At 43.8% G+C, this 22,845-nt stretch overlaps 1 protein-coding gene across 1 annotated transcript in view; it reads right to left on the bottom strand.

Annotated features, from left to right (window-relative positions):
* The window catches only part of LOC134357871 (lysophosphatidylcholine acyltransferase 1-like), a 115,817-nt gene extending 94,362 nt beyond the window's left edge, over window positions 1–21,455 (bottom strand). The window contains exon 1 of the mRNA XM_063069596.1: window positions 21,187–21,455. Within this exon, the coding sequence (XP_062925666.1) occupies window positions 21,187–21,312 (126 nt within the window). The 5' untranslated portion in view covers window positions 21,313–21,455. The remainder of the gene's footprint in view (window positions 1–21,186) is intronic.
* Window positions 21,456–22,845: the final 1,390 nt, after the last annotated feature.

Genomic DNA, 22,845 nt, shown 5'->3' with positions numbered 1-22,845 from the left:
TTAACTAAGAAGATTTCTACTTCTGTTCTTCATATTTAAACATTTCACATAAATTAACCGTAAGAATGACATTATCAAACTAGATGTAAAATAGTTTCACGTTAAAATCTGTTCTCCTGAAGATCTCATTAAGGTGGACAATTGACCATTCCTTTACATTGACAAGATTTTAAAAAATACCTGGTCCTTGTTTGATTCAAATGCACATTGTTGCACAAAACAGACCCTGAACTAGTCAGAGACTAAACTTGGTAACTTGATTTCAAGACAGCCCGATCTGTAGAATTTATGAAAATAAAAAACCTGGCAAGATTATTATAGCACCTTTACTGCAGCCTCATTATTTCTGGATTAATATACCTGTCCAGTGGTGATGCGACTGTTAAGCCTATAAACTGTTTCTCATCTTATTCTAATCCTGGATCATTCCAGACTTCTGAGCTTAGGTTACATTTTAAATTAGGCCAAACAACTTTCAATTCTTCTTATTTTCAAGAAGCAATCCATAGACAGAAATACAGTCGATTCTAGCTAACTGGGTATCGGTTAATTGTTGCAGCCACTTTATTTGGAACAATTCTGGGAAAAAGAACAAAAACTAATCAAGAAAATAGCTGTGATTTTGTTTTTCATTTTAACTTTAAAAAAATTTCAGAACCTTGCTAAGACGCCATGAAAAGATCTGACATGAACTGAAAAAATTATCCTACTGGACCAGATTGAAAGCCATCTGCCTAACACCACTTATTTATTGTTGGATTATGACACTACTTCACAAAGGAAGGTAGCACATTATGTACACTAAGTGCCTGCGTTGATTTTGTTCATTTCCAGTTAATCAAAAGTACATGCCAGCGTACACTGGATGAATTGCTCGTCAATAATCATTATGAACTAATACACTCTTATGATACTGGGGTATTGGTAGTGTTCTAACTTGTCCTGAAATTTCATTTAAATACAGAATTTGTTTCTCAGTTAAACAGCAGTCTTTTTTTTATATATATACCTTAACCCAGTTTCATGAAACTTCAGTTAATTGAGGCAGCCACTTACATGGGCCAAAACATACTGGTCCCAATTAACAGCAATTCCCCGTATTTAGTCCTAAATCTTAGTGCTCTTGCAAGCTTATTTCTAATGATTAGTAATTCAAACCCAGTTATCTCTACTTGTTATGCTATTAAATGGTTTTAGTTTTGACTTTCAGCATTTCAATGGCCCAAACCCCATTTGTACCAATTTTCCCATACTCCAAATGATGCTCAAATTCTTGAGTACTATTAGAGTTCCATTATTTAAATAGAGAATATGCCATTACACTCCGACTTGACATTCGTGCACACGTTGACAAGATCATTGGAATTCCCCCTACTCAGCACCAACATGGCTGACATTTTAAAAACGCAAACACGAGGAAATCTGCAGATGCTGGAAATTCAAGCAACACACACCAAATGCTGGTGGAATGCAGCAGGCCAGGCAGCATCTATTGGAAGAGGTACAGTCGAAGTTTCGGGCCAAGACCCTTCGTCAGGACTAACTGAAAGAAGAGATAGTAAGAGATTTGAAAGTGGGAGGGGGAGATCCAGCTCTTAGCTCCATCCGTCCCCCTCCTGTCTTCTCCTATCATTTTGGATCTCCCCCTCCCCCTTTCAGATGGTGCCTGGCCTGGAGCTACGCTGACTTCAGAGTATTAATTGCCAACAACTGCTTCTTATAACAAATCCTACTTGAGAATTCTGTGATCAATCAATTCTAGAAATTCAGTCCTTTGACTAAGTTGTTACTCATCTCATTACTTATGGTTCCTTAATATTTTCGTAACTTCACAGACCACTGAACCACATCTTGTTTTGTGATGGCAGGTTTTTACAAACCTAACAGAATTCTTACAATAAATGTGTTAATTTACTTGGCTAGATTTCTGATGGGGGGGGGGAACACATATCTAAAATGTTAACTGTGTTTCTCTCCACAAATGCTGCCTGATCAGTTAACTAATTCCAGGGCTTTGTTTCTATTTCAACTATCACAGTGCAAAGAATGGAACAGAGCTCACCATCTACCAAGATCAGTGCTCAGTGGGGCCTCAAGAGACATGGGGCAGACACCAGTCGACTAAACGATACTGACATCAGCTCCACAAGAATGCTGAACGTACTGAATCATGAATGCAGGCAGAGGTTTAGTGACTGTATTTACAGTTAGATGCAGTTGCATTACTGTCAGATAGCGCCTGTGTATTTTGATGCTAAGTTGTTCAATTATATTCAGTATTTTCCTCATCATTTCTTGAGCCTTCTTCCCTCCTTTTGATCCATCTCCATCCAGTTTTGCTTCCACCCTCAATCTACTACCTTCAAGTCTCCCTCCCCGTCAACGGAGATGACCTTTTTGTTTTTAAGCTCCTTTCCGCACCGTGGCACATTGGATGGCAACCTTGTCGTTCCTTTGGCATTTTTGTCTGTTCGATGCTCAAGCCAGCACAGATAGAAAGCATGCAAGCTGCCGACCGGATTTGAAGCTGGGACCATTTGCCTTGAAGTCCAGTGCTGGTGCCATTACTTCACCGGCCAGCTTTCTGAGATGTCTAGCCCACTTTAATTACTATTCCTAAGCAGAAGCAACCCCCTTCCCCACCCCAAACCAACCACTGAGGCAGCGTTACCAGCTGACGTTTGTTCTAGGTTGCTCTTTAGGAGCTCGTGATTCCTTTCACATTGCCCACATGACGTGATGCAACCCCTTTCTCATCTGAAGTGATTATCTTAACTTCCAAAGACAGATCTCCTCCTTTAATATTTCTAAGTGATTCCTTACACTCAGATGATTTAAATTTTTTTTTAAACAACATCCATTGCTTCTGAATTTTTCTTTCATTCAGCTTGTGCTGGCTCTATAAAAGGAACAAGCTAGATCTCTGATTTTGGTTTACTTTACAAAGCTTTTGAAATGTATACCTATTTCAGTTTTGAAAATCATTTCAACTTCTACCATAGCTTTTTGCATTATTACTTTTTTTTAAAATACTTCCAACTTTTTTTTGCAACTTTTCTTAAATCTTAGTTACAACAGTGACTAATCCTACCAATAGAAACAGCTGAACTCCAACAATGAACACCCTTAAACTGCTCAAAAACAGAACTCCCCAATTATTTTAGACTCCCCATATAACTTTGGTAAATTTCTTTTATGACTTCAAGTTTCAGCCTTTCTTCCTAAAATTGTGTTATACAGAATTGAACAATTCTTGACCTGAGGTCTAACATGTAATTTATACAGATTTAGTTCAACTAGCTTGTTTTTATAATAGTGTTCTGTTACAAACACTGGTATTTTATACATTTTAAACTGAACTAAATATAGCAAAAGTTGTAACTTTAGCAGTAACAGAAAATGCAGGTCGGTCTTTATCTGTAGAATGAGAAGCTGTTGAACATATTTTTAAAACCAAATATTAAAATCAAAATTTTTTCCACTGAACACCAGCTTAAAATGGGATGAGACCAGCTGAAAATTTATTTGGCGTCGTAAGTGATTTATCATTGTGTTATTCAAAAAAAGAACAGGAATAGCTTCAATGAGATAATCAGATAACTACCAAAAATAATGCCAACTTTGCAATGTAAACACCTGTGCCCTTGTTGACCTCTCAGAAGCATTTGGTACTCAGTTTATGTGATCCTTCCACCAAAATGACCACGCTTGCCAATAGGTTTGAAGGCTTGCGTGCCTCAATAACCCAGAGAATTAAGCTGGTTGGGGTCAAGGCTTTATGCTTTGGCTCTAGGTAGGGTCACGCATGCCAAACTAGTCAAAGGGTAGCTGCCTGACTAGGAGTGGTCCACTGGTCCTCCAGGTTCAAGGGTTTCAGCTTAGGGCTAAGAACCCTGACTGGTAAAAACAAAACTGTTACAGAAACAGCAATTAAGAATCTTTCTACATCTGAATGTGATGTATTCCTGAGTCTCCACCCAGGACTTGTACGACTGACAGCAGTGAAAACCAAGAGGAGCTACTGACATGATGAAGGAAGCCCTGAACACCAGCAGAGATGGCGGACCTTCATTGCTGCCCTACCCACCAGTGGCATAATGGGCAGTAAATTAGGTGGTCCTTGGAAAATCCTTTGCACTTAGATGTATAAATAAACTTACAGAAGCAATCAAACAACTCCATGACAGAGGGAGAGACTGAAGGTGTAGAAATTCTGCCTCCTCAGTATATCTGGTTTCCAACAAAATTGCATTCTTACATGGTCACTCCTTTACAATTCATTGTGTTTCTGGTAATTTTTGATAAATCTTGAAATCACTCATGATCAGATTTAGGGTAGATGGACAACACTAAAAGATTATTTTAAAATAAAGGTGCCCTGAGAGTGTATTTGAGAGTTTGTTTGCTAATGAACTCACTTGGGCAGCAAATTCCAGAATATCAGAAAGCAACCTTGAACCAACCTGCCTGAAATTTAGCACGGCTATCAGCCTGCAAAATGTGCACATGTCCCCATCTCCAGATATAGATTATACTCCATTCATTACCAGCTGCAGATATGTACACAGATCCACCTTTACCTAGCATGTATACTCAATGTAGGTGCATCTAAAACCAGCTCAGTTTTCACAAAATTGCTAAGTACTCCAGGGATAAAAACTACAAATCAAGTCAAAAAAGCAAAGAATGTCGTTATTAAGACTCTGCTGTCCAAGCATAAAGCGTATGCAAATAAAATTTTCACTGAAGCCAACTAACAGGTAAAATAAAACTTATCCAAGAAAAATCGTTGAAGTTAACAAACCAAACTTAGCTATGCTATCAGAACCTCGGCTTTATGATTGTACCCGTCATAAATGAGTCCTAAAGATCTTTTATTACAAATTGATAACTATGCAATGCAATTCAAAATTGATCCAACAACAATGCAACATGCAAATATGAAAAAAATTCGCCAAGTTTTAAAGCAAAAAAAATGAAACCAGTACAAAAACTTATTTTCTTAATGGGCCCAACATATTAAACTCAGTTGATAAAGTCCTGCATGGTAGACTGGTCGAATGTGGGATTCAAGGCAAACTGCCTAATTAGACCCAAAATTGACAGTGACAGGAGGCAGAAATGATGCCTTGTTATTGAAAATTGTGACCAGTGGTACACTGCTGGGTGCCTTAGTTCCACCACCACCAGGTTCAGGAACAGTTATACCTCTTCAACCATCAGTGCGCATGCGCCGGTCGTGCATGCATCCTGGTACAGCCGTTCCGATCTATTCTTACTTTCTACTTCTTACTTTTTAATTTACGTTATTTTTTGTGTTTTTTTTCTCACAGTAACACGTCGAAGCTGCACCCTCTCTAACATGCTGGTAGAGAGAGTTTAATTCGGGTTTTCTTTAGCGCTGGAAATGGTTACACCCCAACACGCAGGACAGAAGCAAGGTCGCATTGTGTATTCCACGGACCAGCAAAGACCGGCCGTCTTAGCGAACACAGCGGTAGACACCCCTGCTGAAATCCGGAGGAAAACACACAGAGGGGGATCACAAAGCCGAGGAAAGAGGACCGGGTGGAGACAACAGAGACTTATGGAAAAGAGGAGTTCGGTGGGTAATACCGTTCTGGCTGACCGGAAGTGCACTGAGAGCGGTAAGCATAAAGGAGTTAGGTGCTTACCGTTCTGGCTAACAACAGATAGTGCAATCCAGGGTATATTACAATCGAGGAACGTGTTTGCAGACTGGATATTGAACTTTTTTACTGTTGGACTTCGGCCACATTCCACCGTGATACAACACTTGGCGGCATGGGAGGTCGTTCCTGCCTGTGGCCATCGAATGTGCAGCTCCTCCCGTGGAGGGTCAGACACCCTGAGCCAATAGACTGGTCCTGGACTTATTTTCCATCTGGCATAGTTTGTATTTTGGTGTTTGATTGTTGGGGTTTTTTGTATTGCTATATTTACGCTCTATTCTTGGTTGGTGCGGCTGTAATGAAACCAAATTTCCCTCGGGATTAATAACGTATATCTATCTATCTATCAGGGTCCTGAACCAGCAAAGATAACTTCACTTACCTCAATACCGGACTGATTCCACAACTCACTTTCAAGGACTTTACAATTCATGTTCTCAATAGTATTTCTTACTTTATTTGCGCAGTTTGCCTTCTTTTGCACATTGGTTGCTTGTCCAATTTTGTGTGTAATTTTTCCTTGATTCTACTGTGTTTCTTTTTATCTAATGCGAATGCCCGCAGGAAAATGAATCACAGGCTAGTATATGGTGGCATGTACATATTTTGGTAACAAATTTACTTTGGTACTGGTAAACCTGTACTTGGATGCGAATTTAGGTGTTTGATTACTGAGTTTGCAGATAACGTAAAAGTTGGTGTTGTAGATAACAAAGAACATTGTCCAAGGCTAAGCAGGATATAGATCAGGTGGAAAGTTGAGTGTTTCAGTGGCATATGCAAACCCCATTTCCAGAAAAGTTGGGATATTTTCCAAAATGCAATAAAAAATAAAAATCTGTGATATGTTAATTCACGTGAACCTTTATTTAACTGACAAAAGTACAAAGAAAAGATTTTCAATAGTTTTACTGACCAACTTAATTGTATTTTGTAAACATACCCAATTTTAGAATTTGATGGCTGCAACACACTCAACAAAAGTTGGGACAGAGGCATGTTTACCATTGTGTTACATTACCTTTCCTTTTAATAACACTTTTTAATCGTTTTGGAACTGAGGATACTAATTATAGTAGAATTGCAATTGGAAATTTTGTCCATTCTTGCTTGATATAAGACTTCAGCTGCTCAACAGTCCGTGGTCTCCGTTGTCTGATTCTCCTCTTCATGATGCGCCATACATTTTCAATAGGAGATAGATCTGGACTGGCAGCAGGCCAGTCAAGCACACGCACTCTGTGTCTACAAAGCCACGCTGTTGTAGTCCGTGCAGAATGTGGTCTGGCATTGTCCTGCTGAAATAAGCATGGATGTCCCAGGAAGAGACACCGCCGTGATGGCAACATATGTCTCTCTAAAATCCTAATCTACACCTCAGAGTCAATGGTACCTTCACATACATGCAACTCACCCATGCCGTGGGTACTGATGCACCCCCATACTGTCACAGATGCTGGCTTATGCACCTTTCGCTGATAACAATCTGGATGGTCGTTTTCATCTTTGGCACGGAGAACTCGACGCCCATTTTTTCCAAACACTAGCTGAAATGTGGACTCATCTGACCACAGCACACGGTTCCACAGTCTTTCGGTCCATCTGAGTTGAGCTCGGACCCAGAGAACTCGCCGGCGTTTCTGCATTGAGTTGATGTACGGCTTCCTCCTTGCGTAATACAGTTTCAAGTTGCATTTCTGGATGCAGTGACGGACTGTGTTGAGTGACAATGGTTTTCCAAAGTACTCCAGAGCCCAGGTGGCTATAATTGTCACAGTAGCATGACTGTTTCTTAGGCAGTGCAGCCTGAGGGCTTGAAGATCACGCGCATTCAACAGTGGTTTCCGACCTTACCCTTTACGCACTGAGATGTCTCTGAATTCTCTGAATTTTTTCACAATATTATGTACTGTAGATGTTGAAAGACCTAAATTCTCTGCAATCTTGCATTGAGAAATGTTCCTTTTGAACTGACTAACAATGCTGTCATGAATTTTGGCACAAAGGGGTGAGCCACGACCCATCCTTGCTTGCAAAGACTGAGCCTTTGATGGACGCTACTTTTATACCCAGTCATGATACCTCACCTGCTACCAATTAGCCTGCTTAATGTGGAGTCTTCCAAACCGGTGTTACTTGAATATTCTGTGCACTTTTCAATCTTATTTTAACTCTGTCCCAACTTTTGTTGAGTATGTTGCAGCCATCAAATTCTAAATTTGTGTATATTTACAAATTACAATTAAGTTGGTCAGTAAAACTATTGAAAATCTTTTCTTTGTACCTTTGTCAGTTAAATAAAGGTTCACGTGAATTAACATACAACAGATTTTTGTTTTTATTGCATTTTGGAAAACATCCCAACTTTTCTGGAAATGGGGTTTGTAGAATTTAATCCCAACAGTGTAAAGTGTTACATTGGGGCAGGATATTGACAGTGCTCTACCATTTACTAATGAATGTTCATGAACAGATGCTCAATCCTTAATTCCCTGCAACTTGCAACACAGGAAGATAAGGCAGTATATGACATACTTGTCTCAACAGGACATTATGTCACAACTTCACAAAACACTGAAAGGACCATACTTGGAAGCAATGTGTGCCATTCTGGTTGACACACTACAGGAAGGATGTGGCTGGGCTGGACAGCGTACAGAAGACATTCCTCAGGACGTTGCCTGGATTGGGGGATTTAGTTATAAGGAAAGATTGGAAAGGCAGGGCTTGTTTTCCCCCAGCATGCAGGGGATTGTGGGGTGACCTGAGGCCCCTGTTGGTTAGGGTCGACCATAGATTGTGCATCCTAGCTGTCCAGATATGCATGTCAGGGCAGAGCAAGCTCCCACTCTCCACGCATCTGAAGAACCTAAAGGAACGGCAAAGACCAGTGCAGCTTGGCACCAGCAGCATTGCAGGAGTTGTCAGTGAACAACGTCGGACTGCCTCAGGAAATCAAGCTCTGAATTTTACCCTCTGGGTTTAGTCCCGCAGCTTTCCCACTGAATGGGTATAGCCACAAAGCAGCGGAGCTTTGAGATCAGAGTTTTCTTTATCCTTGGTGAACTGTTTTCCATGGCTGACGAGTCCCATCTGCCCGAAGTGAATGGTTTTAAGGCACCAGTGACCCGCCTTTACCAGAGGTGGCGGGGATGACCTGAGAGGCATATAAAATTAACAATAGGCACACGTTTAAAGTGATATGCAGGAATTTTGAAAGGGATTTGAGATGAAAGTTTTTAAATGAACGTGGCTGATTCTAGAACTCGGTGCCAGATATGGCTAATATGCTTAGGAAATATTTAGACATGCATTAAAAACAGACAAGGAATACAATACAAACCTAATGCAGACAAATGGGAAAAATGTGCAGTAGATGGGCAAATATTAGTCAAAGCATATATTCAAGAAAACGTGTCAACTAGTTCTTGTTATCCAATTAAGGCACAAATAGAAAATGTTTTAACTAAGAGACTCGTGTTATAAGATGCAGTGGATGTGTTATATCACTCTTACCCGACAAACTTACCCACTCACTACATGTCCAAAATCTGCATCACGGCAGAGTACCAGCTACTGTATATTCAAATAAAGCCAATTATTCTGGCAAACAACTATAACAAGATCGCAATAACATGTATATTTACTGTGAATATTTCCTCCTCTGTAAAATAAATCGCGAACTAATAATGAAACCTTTTAGCCTGCCTGTGGAGTAGTGGTATCCGCATCCCAGACTTTGAGGTGAGTGGCCCCGGATTGAAATGCAGCTGGCTCCTTGCACACTTTATATCCATGCTGGGTTGAGCATTGAGCTAGAAACTTGGCCTCGTAAAAAACCTACAGATGTTAAAGAAACAGCAAGGTTGCTGCTCAGTGTGCCACAAGGCGCAGAAAGGAACAGCAGCAACAATCATGGAACTTCTTAGCAACATTAGAACTTCCATCATCCAATAATTATTAATCTGGTCAAAACTACACAATGTGCAAATATTTCTTACAAAAGTGATTTCAGTGGTGTGCACTTCACAACACTAGATGTTAAGATACTGATAAGATACTAATTTCTGTGCCCCTCATAAACAAAGTTTCACTCAAACATCAAATTATTTCAGTGAAGCTCAAACTCAGTGTAACTGGAAAGGTCCATGAAATGATAGCCATCCTCACCCTGGTCATGGCAAGTGTTGACTGCTTCCAAGCCAGTGTCAACGTGCAGACTGGGAGATCGTTTTGCTATATTGGCGAGACCCAACGCAGACTGGGAGATCGTTTTGCTGAACACCTACGCTCTGTCCGCCAGAGAAAGCAGGATCTCCCAATGGCCACACGTTTTAATTCCACATCCCATTCCCATTCTGATATGTCTATCCATGGCCTCCTCTACTGTCAAGATGAAGCCACACTCAGGTTGGAGGAACAATGCCTTGTATTCCATCTGGGTAGCCTCCAACCTGATGGCATGAACATTGACTTCTCTAACTTCCGCTAATGCCCCATCTCCTCCTCATACCCCATCCATTATGTATTTTTATACACACATTCTTTCTCTCTCTTTCTCTCTCCTTTTTCTCTCTCTGTCCCTCTGACTATACCCCTTGCCCATCCTCTGGGTTCCCCCCCTCCCTTTTCCTTCTCCCTGGGCCTCCTGTCCCATGATCCTCTCATATCCCTTTTCCAATCACCTGTCCAGCTCTTGGCTCCATCCCTCCCCCTCCTGTCTTCTCCTATCATTTTGGATCTACCCCTCCCCCTTTCAAATCTCTTACTAGCTCTTCATTCAGTTAGTCCTGACGAAGGGGCTCAGCCCGAATTGTCGACTGTACCTCTTCCTAGAGATGCTGCCTGGCCTGCTGCGTTCACCAGCAACTTTGATGTGTGTTGCTTGAATTTCCAGCATCGGCAGAATTCCTCGTGTTTACGTCAACACAATTAATTTACTGTGGAGAGTACCGGTGCTCTTCACCATTGGTGTCATCCTTCCTCTTGTGTTAAGAGTACTGCTGATCCAGAGGAACATCACCCTGTTCTCTAAAGCTTTTGCTACAATCTTCTCGTTGGACTGGTGGGTGCCAACTTATTACGACACTTCTGCAGTTAAGGAAAGGGAAGTGGGGAGACCTGGCACTCCTATAACGTGATAGACTTTTTTAAATTGGGGGAAAATTAGAGGTGCAAAGGGACTTGAGAAATCTTGTGCAGCATTTTCTAAAGGGAGTCCATGGTAAGAAAGACAAATGCAATGTTAGCATTCATTTCAAGAGGACTAGAATATAACTGCAAGGATGTAATGCTGAGAGGCTTTACAAGGCATTGGTCAGACTACACTTGGAGTATCGAGAGCAGTTCTGAGCCCATTATCTAAGAAAAGATTTATTAGCATTGAAAAGGGTCCAGAAGAGGTTCACGAAAATGATTCCAGGAGTGAAAGAGTTAGCATGTGAAGAGCGTTTGATGATTCAAGGCCTGTACTGAATCAAGTTTAGAAGAATGGGGGGGGGGGGGCGGTGGGAGTATCTCATTGAGGCCTATCAAATATTGGAAGGTCTGGATACAGTGCATATAAGGAGGATGTTTTCTATAATGGGTGAGTCTAGGACCAGAGGGCACTGCTTCAGAAAAGAGAGGCTTCCACTTAGAACAGAAAAGGAGAGGAATTTCTTCATCCAAAGGATAGTGAATCTGTGGAATTCTTCATCATTTGTGGAGGCCAAGTCACTGAATATATTTAAAGTGGATGTTGATAGGTTCTTGATTAGTCAGGGTGTCAAAGGTTACTGGGAGAAGGCAGGAGAATGCGATGAGAGGAATAATAAATTAGCCATGATAGAATGCTGGAACAGATTCAACGGGCTGAATGGCCTAATTCTGCTCTTGTGTCTTATGCTATCAAATAACATCAATTACGTGATGGGATTAATTTATCTAAAAGTAATCAAAATTGATTCATTTTAGGTCAATTAATCCAAGTGCTATTTTCTGCAAATTTAAAGCAAAATAATTTCTAAAACATAATGCCCAGGACTTAAGAACTAATCCTTGAATTTCTACCAATATACCTGCTACTTGCATCTGAATTAGTAATTGTGGAAAAACTCCACATACATCTGCATGGCAATAATTTGCTCTGGAGTTAATCGTGGAGTGTGCAGTCCAAAATGAAATAGCACAGCAATGCCATTTATAGCCAGCCTCACACAAACAGACGCCCTTACCATCAGCCTGACCTCAGATATCCACATCAGACACAATGGGTGAGATCATGCTGAACCAGCTCCGCATCTTCTGGCCACCACAGTCACACTTTGTTCTAGGATGCACAGCTCCCATGACTGAAGCCTAGCCACAGCTGCCATTCTACAAAAATATATGGTTCACAAGGCAAAACCAGGCCCAAGATTGAAGCAAGTATGGACCAGCCAATGGACTTGTTTGATGGTCTCCCTGACAGCTCATCCTCCTCATGTCCTTTGCATTGTTTTCTACTGCTTGGGAAATTAATACAATCTAATGTATTCAAGTTAAAAACAAAACCAAATGCATGAAAATTAAAACATTAGAATAATCCCCTGACCCAATTAATATTAATTTAACCTTAGTTTAAAAAGTTAAAAGAAAACCCACTTAGCCTTTTAATGGTCAGTGATTTCAATTAACTGTATGGAGATATGCCAGCTATGGCTAGCATACGACTCAGGGGCCAGTTTAAAAAATGCTTCCAGTGCCTTACTTTAGACTGCACAACATTCTTGGGACACCCTGCGAGCTCAGAGGCAGAGCAACTGGCCAAGTACCCAATTACCATTCTTCAACTTGCACTGCACTAGCTAACTAACGTTTGCCCTGCTCACCTTCAATGCATGCTCTCTGGTATTAGACATTTCAACCCTGGGAAACAGATACTCTGCCTACTCAATCTTGTAAACATCTATCAATTTTCCCCTTAGCCTCTGGCACTCCAAAGAAAGCAATTTTAGTTTATCTAGCCTCTTGTGATAGCACATGCCCTTGAAACCAAGCAGCATCTTGGTAAACCTCTCCTACACCCTCTTCAAAGCTTCAGCATCCTTCCTAGAGTGGGGCGACCTGAAATGTATGCACGATTCCAGATGTGGCCTAACCAGAGTTTTATAAAGTTGCAGCATAACCTCTCGACTTTTGAACTCAATGCCTCGACGAATAAAAGCAAGCATTCCATAAGCCTTCTTAAGCATCTTATCTACCTGTGTAGCCACTTTCAAGGAGCTGTGAATTTGAATCCCAAGATCTTCCTGCTCAGCAACATTGTTAAGGATCTTGCCCTTAACCGTGTACTGTCTCCTTGCAATTACCCCACCAAGGTGCAACACCTCATATTCATCTGGGTTAAACTTCATCTGCCATTTCTCTCCCATATCTGCAACTGATCAACATCGTACTGTATTCTTTCCCAATCTTCTGCACTATCCACAACTCCACTAATCTTGGTATCATCTGCAAATCTACTAACCCACACACCTACATTTTCATCCAGGTCATTTATATACATTACAAACAGCAGGGGCCCCAGTACAGATCACTGCAGAACTTCACGAATTACAGACCACCAGCTTGAATAAGTCCCTTCAATCACTACCCGCTGTCTGCTATGTGCCAGCCAGTTCTGAATCTAAACAGCCAATTCACTGAGGATTCTGTGCATCTTAACCTTCGGGATTAGCTTCCCATGAGGGACTTTGTCAAACCCTTTAATAAAATCCATGTAGACAACATCCACTGCCCTACCCTCATCAATCTTTCTCGTTGCCTTGGCAAAAAACTCCATCAAGTTGGCTAAGGCATGGCCTGCCATGCACAAAGCCATGCTGGCTCTCTCTAATTAAGCCATGGGTTTCCAAATGCTCATATGTCCCATCCCTAACAATTTTCTCAAGCAATTTCTCAGTAACTGACGTGAGATTCACTGGTCTATAGTTCACAGGATTTTCCCTTGTTCCTTTTCTTAAACTGAGGTACATTAGCCACTTGCCAGTCCTGCGGGACCTCACCTGTGGCTACAGGACATGAAGATACCGGTCAAGAGCCCAGCAGTCACATATCTTGCCTCCTTCGTTAACCTGGGGTAAATCCCAACAGGCCCTGGGGACTTATGCACTTTAATACTCATTAGGAGGCCTAACACTTCCTCCTCCTTGACCTCTAAATGTCCTAACATATTGATACACTCAGCAACGATCTCCTGGTATTCCACACCTTTTCCTTGGTAAATACTGAATCAAAATACTCGAAGTACCTCACTCACGTTCTCCATATCCAACCAAATATTCACTCCTTTACCCTTAAGTGGTCCCACCCTCTCCCTAGATATCCTCTTGCTCTTGATGTAGGTATAGAATGACTTGGAATTCACCTTAATCCTACTTGCCAAGGACTTTTCATGGCCCCTCCTGGCTTTCCGAATTCCCAAACAAGAGGAATTCAGCAGATACTGGAAATTCAAGCAACACACATCAAAGTTGCTAGTGAATGCAGCAGGCCAGGCAGCATCTCTAGGAAGAGGTACAGTCGACGTTTCAGGCTGAGACCCTTAAGGGTCTGGCCTGCTGCGTTCACCAGCAACTTTGATGTGTTTCCGAATTCCCTTCTTTAGTTTTTTTTCTGGCTTCTTTTTACTCCTCATGTGCTTGGTTTGATCTTAACTTCTGAAGTTTACATACTTGTCCTTTTTCTTCTTGACTAAGTTCATCACCTCTCTGGACATCCAAAGTTCTCTTATCTTGCCACCCACGTCCTTCCTTCTAACAGGAACATAGTTTTCCTGTACTCTGTGCAATTGATCTTTAAACAACTTCCACATGTCTGACGTGGACTTGCCAGAGAAAAGGTGTTCCCAATTAACACTTCTTAGTTCCTGCCTAATGCCCTCATAATTACTTCAATTTAAAACTCTCCTACAAGGACTATCGAGATAAAGCCCTCATCTATAGCTACCCTGAAAGATAAGGATTTGTGGTCACTGTTCCCTAAGGCTATGTCCACACTACGCCAGATAATTTTGAAAACAAAGCTTTTTCTCTTCATTTTGACCTTCCATCCACACTGAAACGGCGTTTTCAGCCCCCAAAAACGGAGATTTTCAGGAACGGTCTCCACAGTGAATAAATTTGAAAATGCCTAATATCCGCTGCAGTGTGTACAGGGTAACCGGAGCTTTTCAAAACCACTGTCATGACGTGCTGAAACAGATGGCAGCAGCACGGCATTTCATTGTTTCCTCCTTATTATTATTATTATTACTACTTTATTGTCGCCAAACAATTGATACTAAAGCGTACAATCATCACCGGCGATATTTAATTCTGCACTTTGCAGAACCTAACAATTTCAGAACAGACGGCAACGAGACCGAAGCCAGAAGAGTTAGAAATGTACTCACCAAATACTTTGACCCATAGCTTACTGAATAACTAAGTATACTCACTTTGCCCTGTTTTCTGTCCTTGTTTGTATGAAGGTGGTTTACCTATTTATGCAAGTACTTCTCTGACAATAGATGTGTAACAGCCTAATGTAACATTGTATGGAAATACAAGATAAGCTGATGCAGATATGTTTTATACATTTAACAAGGCGCTTTATTAATGCAACAGTTAGTCAGTTTTTCAATGTTTGTCATCAGCCGGGTCATACTGTCCGTGAACTCCCTGTTGGTTGCCTCCATACACTCCAGTATTTGTTTTTTTTTTAGTTTTAAGTCCTCCTGCGCGAGAGCCAAGAGCAATTTCTTTTAAGTTTTTCTACTCTGTAACTGGACAAACGCGCACTAAGTATACCGTTTCCTTTTCGCTTTGTTTCTGTGTGTCCTGCGCGTGCCCAGTAGAGAAGAATCGCCCAAATATCCATGTTAGTGTGGGCAGAGATATTTTGAAAAACACTTAGTGTGTACGCCTGTCGTTTTTACTCGAAATCGGCGTTTTCAAAATTATCCAGCGTAGTGTGGACGTACCCTAAATGTTCACCCATTGAAAGATCAGTAGAATACAGTATTTTAGAAAACTAATGCAAATCATAACCAAGGCTGGACCGCTTTGGGTGTCGAGCCGATTTGAAGGGGTGCACAATGCCTTCTCTGGCAGCAAAATGCAGAACCGGAGCAATTTGCTGCAGCAGGTCCGAGAGCAAGGTTTGGACAATTTAATCGCCGGCCCAGGAAGTCTGGGGGCTCCTCTCGTCACGACGCTAAAGCTGTGAGGCTGCTCCCAGCTGCTGTGCTCTGTGTCTGCAAACATTACGGCCACTAGCCCTGCTAATATGGTTAACTGAATAGAGGCTTTGGGCCTACTCCTGGGATTTGGATTCAAGGACTCAATTTGGTTCAGAATGCTGTTACTGTTGCTGGCTTCTATTGCTTGCATGATTTGTTCTGTGTTTTTTGCCCTTTCTCTGTGGGCATGGGGTGGGGGAGGGACCTTACTTTTTTTTACTTGGGTTCTTTCGGGTTCCTTGCTTTGTGACTGCCTGTAAGCAAACAAATATCAAGGTTGTATAATTTATACATAGAAACGTAGAAAATTTAGAGCATATCACAGGCCTTTTGTGCCAACCACGTAACCTACTCTAGAAACTGACTAGAATTTCCCTACCGCATAGCCCTCTATTTTTTTAAGCTTCATGTACCTAAGAGTCTCTTAAAAGACCCTATTGTATCCAAATTTATTCTTTGATAATAAATTACCTTTGAACAACCCTAATCTACTGTTACAATGCATCTACTCCTAGAGGTTGTAAATCCCTCTACAGCTAATATTTCCTCTACAGGATTTTCAGTATTTTATCCAGAAGCTCATCCCCATGACACCCACCTAAAGAACTATAAATATAAATTATTCTTGCATTAACATAAAACTTTAATTCTTTAATGCACTCAATTTCTTCTCCACTTCCCACACACAATTCATGCACTAATTTTACCAACTTTCAAAAACCCTTCAAAGTTGAAAAGCCCAGTTTCTTCCAGTATTTCTTCATAACTCATAACTCTTGCAATTCATTGCATTTAGTGTATTCCCAGTTCTCTGGTGACCATAACTTGAGAGTATTCCAAGCAGAGAGCTTATCGGAGTATTAGAGAGCTTGCTCAAGATGCCTTCCAGAATAAAACAAGACATTGAGGCAAATTAGTAGGAGTTACTAATACTTCTAAATGGAAATACCAACTTGTTGGGAATCAGGCATTTCTCCTTGCAGTGAGGAGTGAATGGGACAATTCATTGATAACAGTGAACTTGGACATTGTTTCATATTCTCAGAATGAGATTGGGAAAAAATGAGAAGTACTACAGTGACAAATTTTAAATGCCTTTGAATAAACCACTGTGCACAAGGATACATTATTGACAGACTTAATGCATTATTCAAGTCCAATTTTCAAATAGATTACATACATGAAAAAGTAGTTTCCTCTGGCAGCAAAAAAACAAGTCCTGAGTTCACCAATGATTGACAAACATACCAGCAAAAAAAAATAGGAGGCCTATGCAGCATCTGTCACCCTTCATGGGAGAAATAAATTACATTTGTTGAGATAGCATAAAGTTAACTTTGCTTTGCATGGAGCCACCAGTTCAATTTAGTTCTTGCATCCCTTACATTGATGAAAATTTATTGTTTCTCTGTATCAAGAGGATTTCTCCACTTTTCCAATAAATTGTATTCCTCTCAAAACACCAGAAGCATGACTGAAAGCAATATATTACAGTTCTGTGGAAAGTGCTGGCTCTGTACAAAATTACCTTGTGGTCCTTGACCAGCTATGATGTACAGCATTTTACAATAAATTATATTTTGGGTTGAGAAAGCTTCCTGACACATACATACTTGCTTTTAGGCAATAGATGTACGAAACAATGAACATGTGTAGCAGGTTTCATTTTTAGAAACCTTTATTACTGAGATCAAAGTATACCAACAGGTTATGCAAAGGAAACTACGTTACCATTAACTTGGTTACAAAGCAGAACATTTCAGGCACACATTAAGTGAGCTCTTCGTTTCCCTCCATTATATTGCATTATTTATACACAATACAAGCATTAGTGATGCTGGAGAAACTCAAGCAGGTCAGGCCACATTTATGGAAAGGAATAAACAGTCGATGTGTAAGGCTGAGGTCCTTTATCAGGACTGACCTGCTGAGTTCCTCCAGCATTTTGTCTGTGTTACTCTGGGCCACATCACGGGAATAGATTCTTAAAACACGTTCACAGTTTGGCATGCAAACAATTCCTGACAAAAAAAAATCCTTCGAGGGCATCCCCAAAAGTTATGTAACATTCTCACAACCTAAAATCACAAACTGACACAAAAGCAAGTGAGAAATCACTTGCAACCTCTCTGACTGGACCAAAGGTTGAACACCTACTGTCCCACCTGCGGCAAAATCTGTATTTCTTGCATAGGCCTCATTGGCCACCTCAGACTTATAGCAAAGTCCTTGGGATACCTTGGGGGATAGTTTAAGAATCGTCAAATGCCAAGATCTGCTGTAACGGAAAATACTGGAAAACCATCAACTTGGAATGTTAAAAGTTTCTCTCCACAGTGTTGTCTGACTACAGTATTGCCAGGATTTTGTTTTCTTTTAATTTCATATTTCCATTATTTGCAATACTTTGACTTCATGCTACATCCTGAAGCACCAGATTCAACTCCCTGTAGCTTATAAAACCACCACATACTTAATAGAATTTTAAACACAAGACGACTCTGCAGGTGCTGGAAATCCAGAGTAACAAACACATTCATCAAAGTTGCTGGTGAATGCAGCAGGCCAGGCAGCATCTCTAGGAAGAGGTACAGTCGACATTTCGGGCCAAGACCCTTCAGCCCGAAACGTCGACTGTACCTCTTCCTAGAGATGCTGCCTGGCCTGCTGCGTTCACCAGCAACTTTTGATGTGTGTGGCTTGAATTTCCAGCATCTGTAGATTTCCTTGTGTTTGCGTAACAAACACATTAATAGGCATACAAATGGCATTGAGTGGCATTCATTGAGAATATCAAAATTTACAGCTATTGATTATACACAAACACCTTAACTGATTGCTTGATTAATGATGTTGTCCTTTACCAGGTCAGCTTTCTGGAACATAAACTAATAAGTGCAGCTAGGAAACTCAATCTACAGGTATCCTATTGCTTTTATTCCGCGAGTACAATACTGTATTACAAACGATTTAGTTGAGTACCTATCTACCTCAAAAAGCACATATTTTGCTCTCTTATTGCAAAGTCCGGTATTGGTGTTCAATGCACAATAAAATACCAATAGGGAACAATTTTAAAATGTGGCGTTTTCAAACTCAATGCAGTATATTGGCAAATGGCGTCGCTGTGAAATTGTATTATAGGAGAGGAAACTAAGCACTGTTTTCCCAAGAGGTGCAGCATTCCCTGCTAATAGCTTCCTTCAGGAAACGAGTAATAACCTCGAAGCAACACAAGAAACGCAAATACAAATCTGCAGTATTTACATAATAATAGCGCTGCTAATCCCGTTTTGTTATCACCCAAGGTTCGCGTAGACGCAATGAAACAGGAATTAAGACGACGCCAGAAACATGAAGATCCAATCAAAGAAACTGAATAAATATCAACAGCTTGTATCTAGACCCGAGCATCAGCTAAGGAGGTGAATTTCTACCGGACTTCCAGTCGGGGACTATTTCTGAGTCGGTGCTAATCGGGGCCTAAATTGCCCGCAAGATCGGTAGGGGGCGAGGAAGGGGTGGCTGGAAAGAAAGACCAGAAGATACATCGCAGTAGTTCAGGAAGGGGAAGCAAAGCACGGGGGTTAGGGTAGGATGGGGGTGGAGAGGAAGGAACGGGTGGGGAATGGGAGGGTGGAGTGGAAGATACAGGTGGGGAGTGGGAGAGCGGGAGAGACGGGGGGGGTGAGAGAGGAAGGAACGGGCAGGAGAAGGAGCGCGTGAGGGGGTGGGAGGGGGAAGGAGAAGGAGCGGGTGAGGGGGTGGGAAGGGGCAGGAGAAGGGGGTGGGAGGGGGCAGGAGAGGGGGGTGGGAGGGGGCAGGAGAGGGGGGTGGGGGGCGGGGGCAGGAGAAGGGGGGTGGGGGAAGGGGCGGGTAGGGGGGGTGGGGGAAGGGGCGGGTAGGGGGGTGGGGGAAGGGGCGGGTAGGGGGGTGGGGGAAGGGGCGGGTAGGGGGGTGGGGGAAGGGGCGGGTAGGGGGGTGGGTGGGAGGGTGCGGGGGAAGGGGCGGGTAGGGGGGTGGGTGGGAGGGTGCGGGGGAAGGGGCGGGTAGGGGGGTGGGTGGGAGGGTGCGGGGGAAGGGGCGGGTAGGGGGGGGGTGGGTGGGTGGGAGGGTGCAGGGGAAGGGGCGGGTAGGGGGTGGGTGGGAGGGTGCAGGGGAAGGGGCGGGTAGGGGGTGGGTGGGGAAGGGGCGGGTAGGGGGTGGGTGGGGAAGGGGCGGGTAGGGGGCTGGGGGGGAAGGGGCGGGTAGGGGGAGGGAGGGAGGGTCCAGGGGGAGGAATGGGTGGGGGGGAGGAACGGGTAGGGGTAGGGTGAGGGGGGGAGGTAGGGTGAGGGGGGGAGGTAGGGTGAGGGGGGGAGGTAGGGTGTGGGGGGGAGGTAGGGTGTGGGGGGGAGGTAGGGGTGGGGGGGACGTAGGGAGGTAGGGGTGGGGGGGACGTAGGGAGGTAGGGGTGGGGGGGACGTAGGGAGGTAGGGGTGGGGGGGAGGTAGGGAGGTAGGGGAGGGGGGGAGGTAGGGGTGGGGGGGAGGGACGGGTAGGGGTAGGGGGGAAGGGACGGGTAGGGGTAGGGGGGGAAGGGACGGGTAGGGGTAGGGGGGGAAGGGACGGGTAGGGGTAGGGGGGAAGGGACGGGTAGAGGTAGGGGGGAAGGGACGGGTAGGGGTAGGGGGAAGGGACGGGTAGGGGTAGGGGGAAGGGACGGGTAGGGGTGGGGGGAAGGGACGGGTAGGGGTGGGGGGAAGGGACGGGTAGGGGTGGGAGGGAGGGTGGAGGGGAAGGAACGGGTGGGGGGAGGGTGGAGAGGAAGGAACGGGTAGGGGGGAAGGTAGGGGTAGGGGGGAGGGGGTCCAGGGGAAGGAACGGGTAGGGGGTGGGAGGGAGGGTGGAGAGGAAGGAACGGGTAGGGGGAGGGTGGGCGAAGGCTAGAAACGGGTGGGGACGGGGGGAGAGGAGAAGGCTGGGGACCGGGGGAAGGAGGGAGGGAGGAAGGAAGGAAGGAACGGGTGGGGGAGGGGAAGATGAGGAAGTAGTAAGGCAGAAAGTGCGGGTACACCCGGGTAGTTACAGAGGGTATGTGGGTTAAAGGAAGGGGCGTGGGAAGGAAAGTGTTGTTGTAGCCCCAGTGAGGTTGGGGAGGGGAAAGCAACGGGAAAATACCAGGGTGGTGGGAGTGGCGAAGGAAGAAGCATGAGGTGGGGGAGAAGCGGGGTGGGGGTGGTGGGTACCCTGCGTCCGGATTATCCTCACCTTCGCCTTCTGCGGCGCCGACAGGCGGATATCATGTACAAAAGGATTCCTGACCGGGGGCAGGCGAGTGCAGCCCTCGCCGTCTGCTCCTGCCGCCGAGCAGCCCTCTCTCCTCGGCATCCTCATATCGAGCGACAGGCCGCGGGTCTGAGACGGTTGCAGGAAAACGCGATGCGGGAGCCCCTCCCTCGCTGTGCGCTCTCTCCCTGCCTGCTTCCTTCTCTCGCTCTCAGGCCCCGACCGCGTCGCAGCCGCTCGTCCTGGCAACGCCTCCCGGCTCCGGGAGCGAGCCCCGCGCGCACACGCCAGCACGTCGGCGCCAGGGGCGCGCGCCTAATCTTGCGGCTGCCCCGTCCGGGATGCAGACGGTACGTTGACACCACCCTTCCCGAGGGATGCTTGTGTGCAGGCTTTCAGAAGGAGAGGTTTAAGAGTAATCTTTGTGAGGCATTAGTTTTCTGCCGTCCCGTTCACTTCGTGCAGAACATTGTACCGTCTGAATTCGGCGAGGTATTCGAATTAGAAGCAGGAAAGAGGCTACTCGGCCCCTTGAGCCTGATCCACTGGATAATAAGATTTCAGTCGGTCTGATTGCTCTGATTGAGTATTCTCCTCAACCCGCGGTAATGGTTCAGCCTGAGTGTCGTGAATCCATCTAGCTCTTCCTTGTTGGGCGGGTTGCCCGGGTAGATTGTCCATTTGGTAGAATGCCTCAGCGCCAAACCTGCTAACTAGCACCAATATTTCGCTTGAAGGGTCCTGCCAGTCGCATCCTTACTGGATGGTGAAAACATCACTTTCGACGCACTCTGCCCTCAGGCGACGAGACGGTTGCTTGTCTATTTGGGAGCTGTGGGTTTGCAAAAGAGGTTACGGAGATAGATGCAAGTGTCCTTGTCACTGTTCATCCCGAACTACAAAATAACAGAGAATTCGCTGATCTACGGGCCGTTCCCAGGGTCACACAGAGACGGGCATCAACTGCTGCTGGAAGATCATCAATTCGGTGAAAGAAGCTCTGTTCTGTCCGAAACTTGTTGGTCTTTCAGCACAGTGAGATGTCCGCAGGGGCGTTCCAGGCTGCAAGAGTACATGCTGAGAAGCGCACTGAAAATAGTCACAGCCAATATAAGGGCTCAGCGGGGAAGGACCATAGTTTAGTGTTCTTACCCTACCGGTCAGGTACGAGTTGATTCGTGTACGGAAGCCGTTTCAGACTGTATTTGTGTATCAGCTCAGGAGGCAGATGACTGGCAAGGGTGCTATGGGTTTTTAAAAAAAGTAAGATGACAACTCACTTTCAGTATCGTCTAGTAATAGAAAGGATTTACAACTGTTAATTCTATATATATTAATATGAATAAAATTTATTTTGATTTTAAAATACTTTATCTGCTTCTCCCACGCATTGAGGAAGAATTTTGAAGATTCAGGATGCCTGAAGAGAGAAAAAGAAAAATCATATCATCCCTGTCTTATATGGACAGCACTTTATTTTTAAACAATGAGCCCTGGCTCTACATCATTATTAAGTCCATTTTGTCAAGACCCCTTAGAGCAGGGGTTCCCAACCTTTTTTAATGCCATGGAGAGTTACCATTAACCGAGGGGTTAGTGTACCCCAGGTTGGGGACCTCTGCCTTAGGGTCTTATGCTTCT

The sequence above is a fragment of the Mobula hypostoma genome, chromosome 17, assembly GCF_963921235.1.
Source record: "Mobula hypostoma chromosome 17, sMobHyp1.1, whole genome shotgun sequence".
NCBI classification, from domain to species: Eukaryota; Metazoa; Chordata; class Chondrichthyes; order Myliobatiformes; family Myliobatidae; genus Mobula; species Mobula hypostoma.
This window is presented reverse-complemented; position numbering and strand designations above follow the sequence as displayed.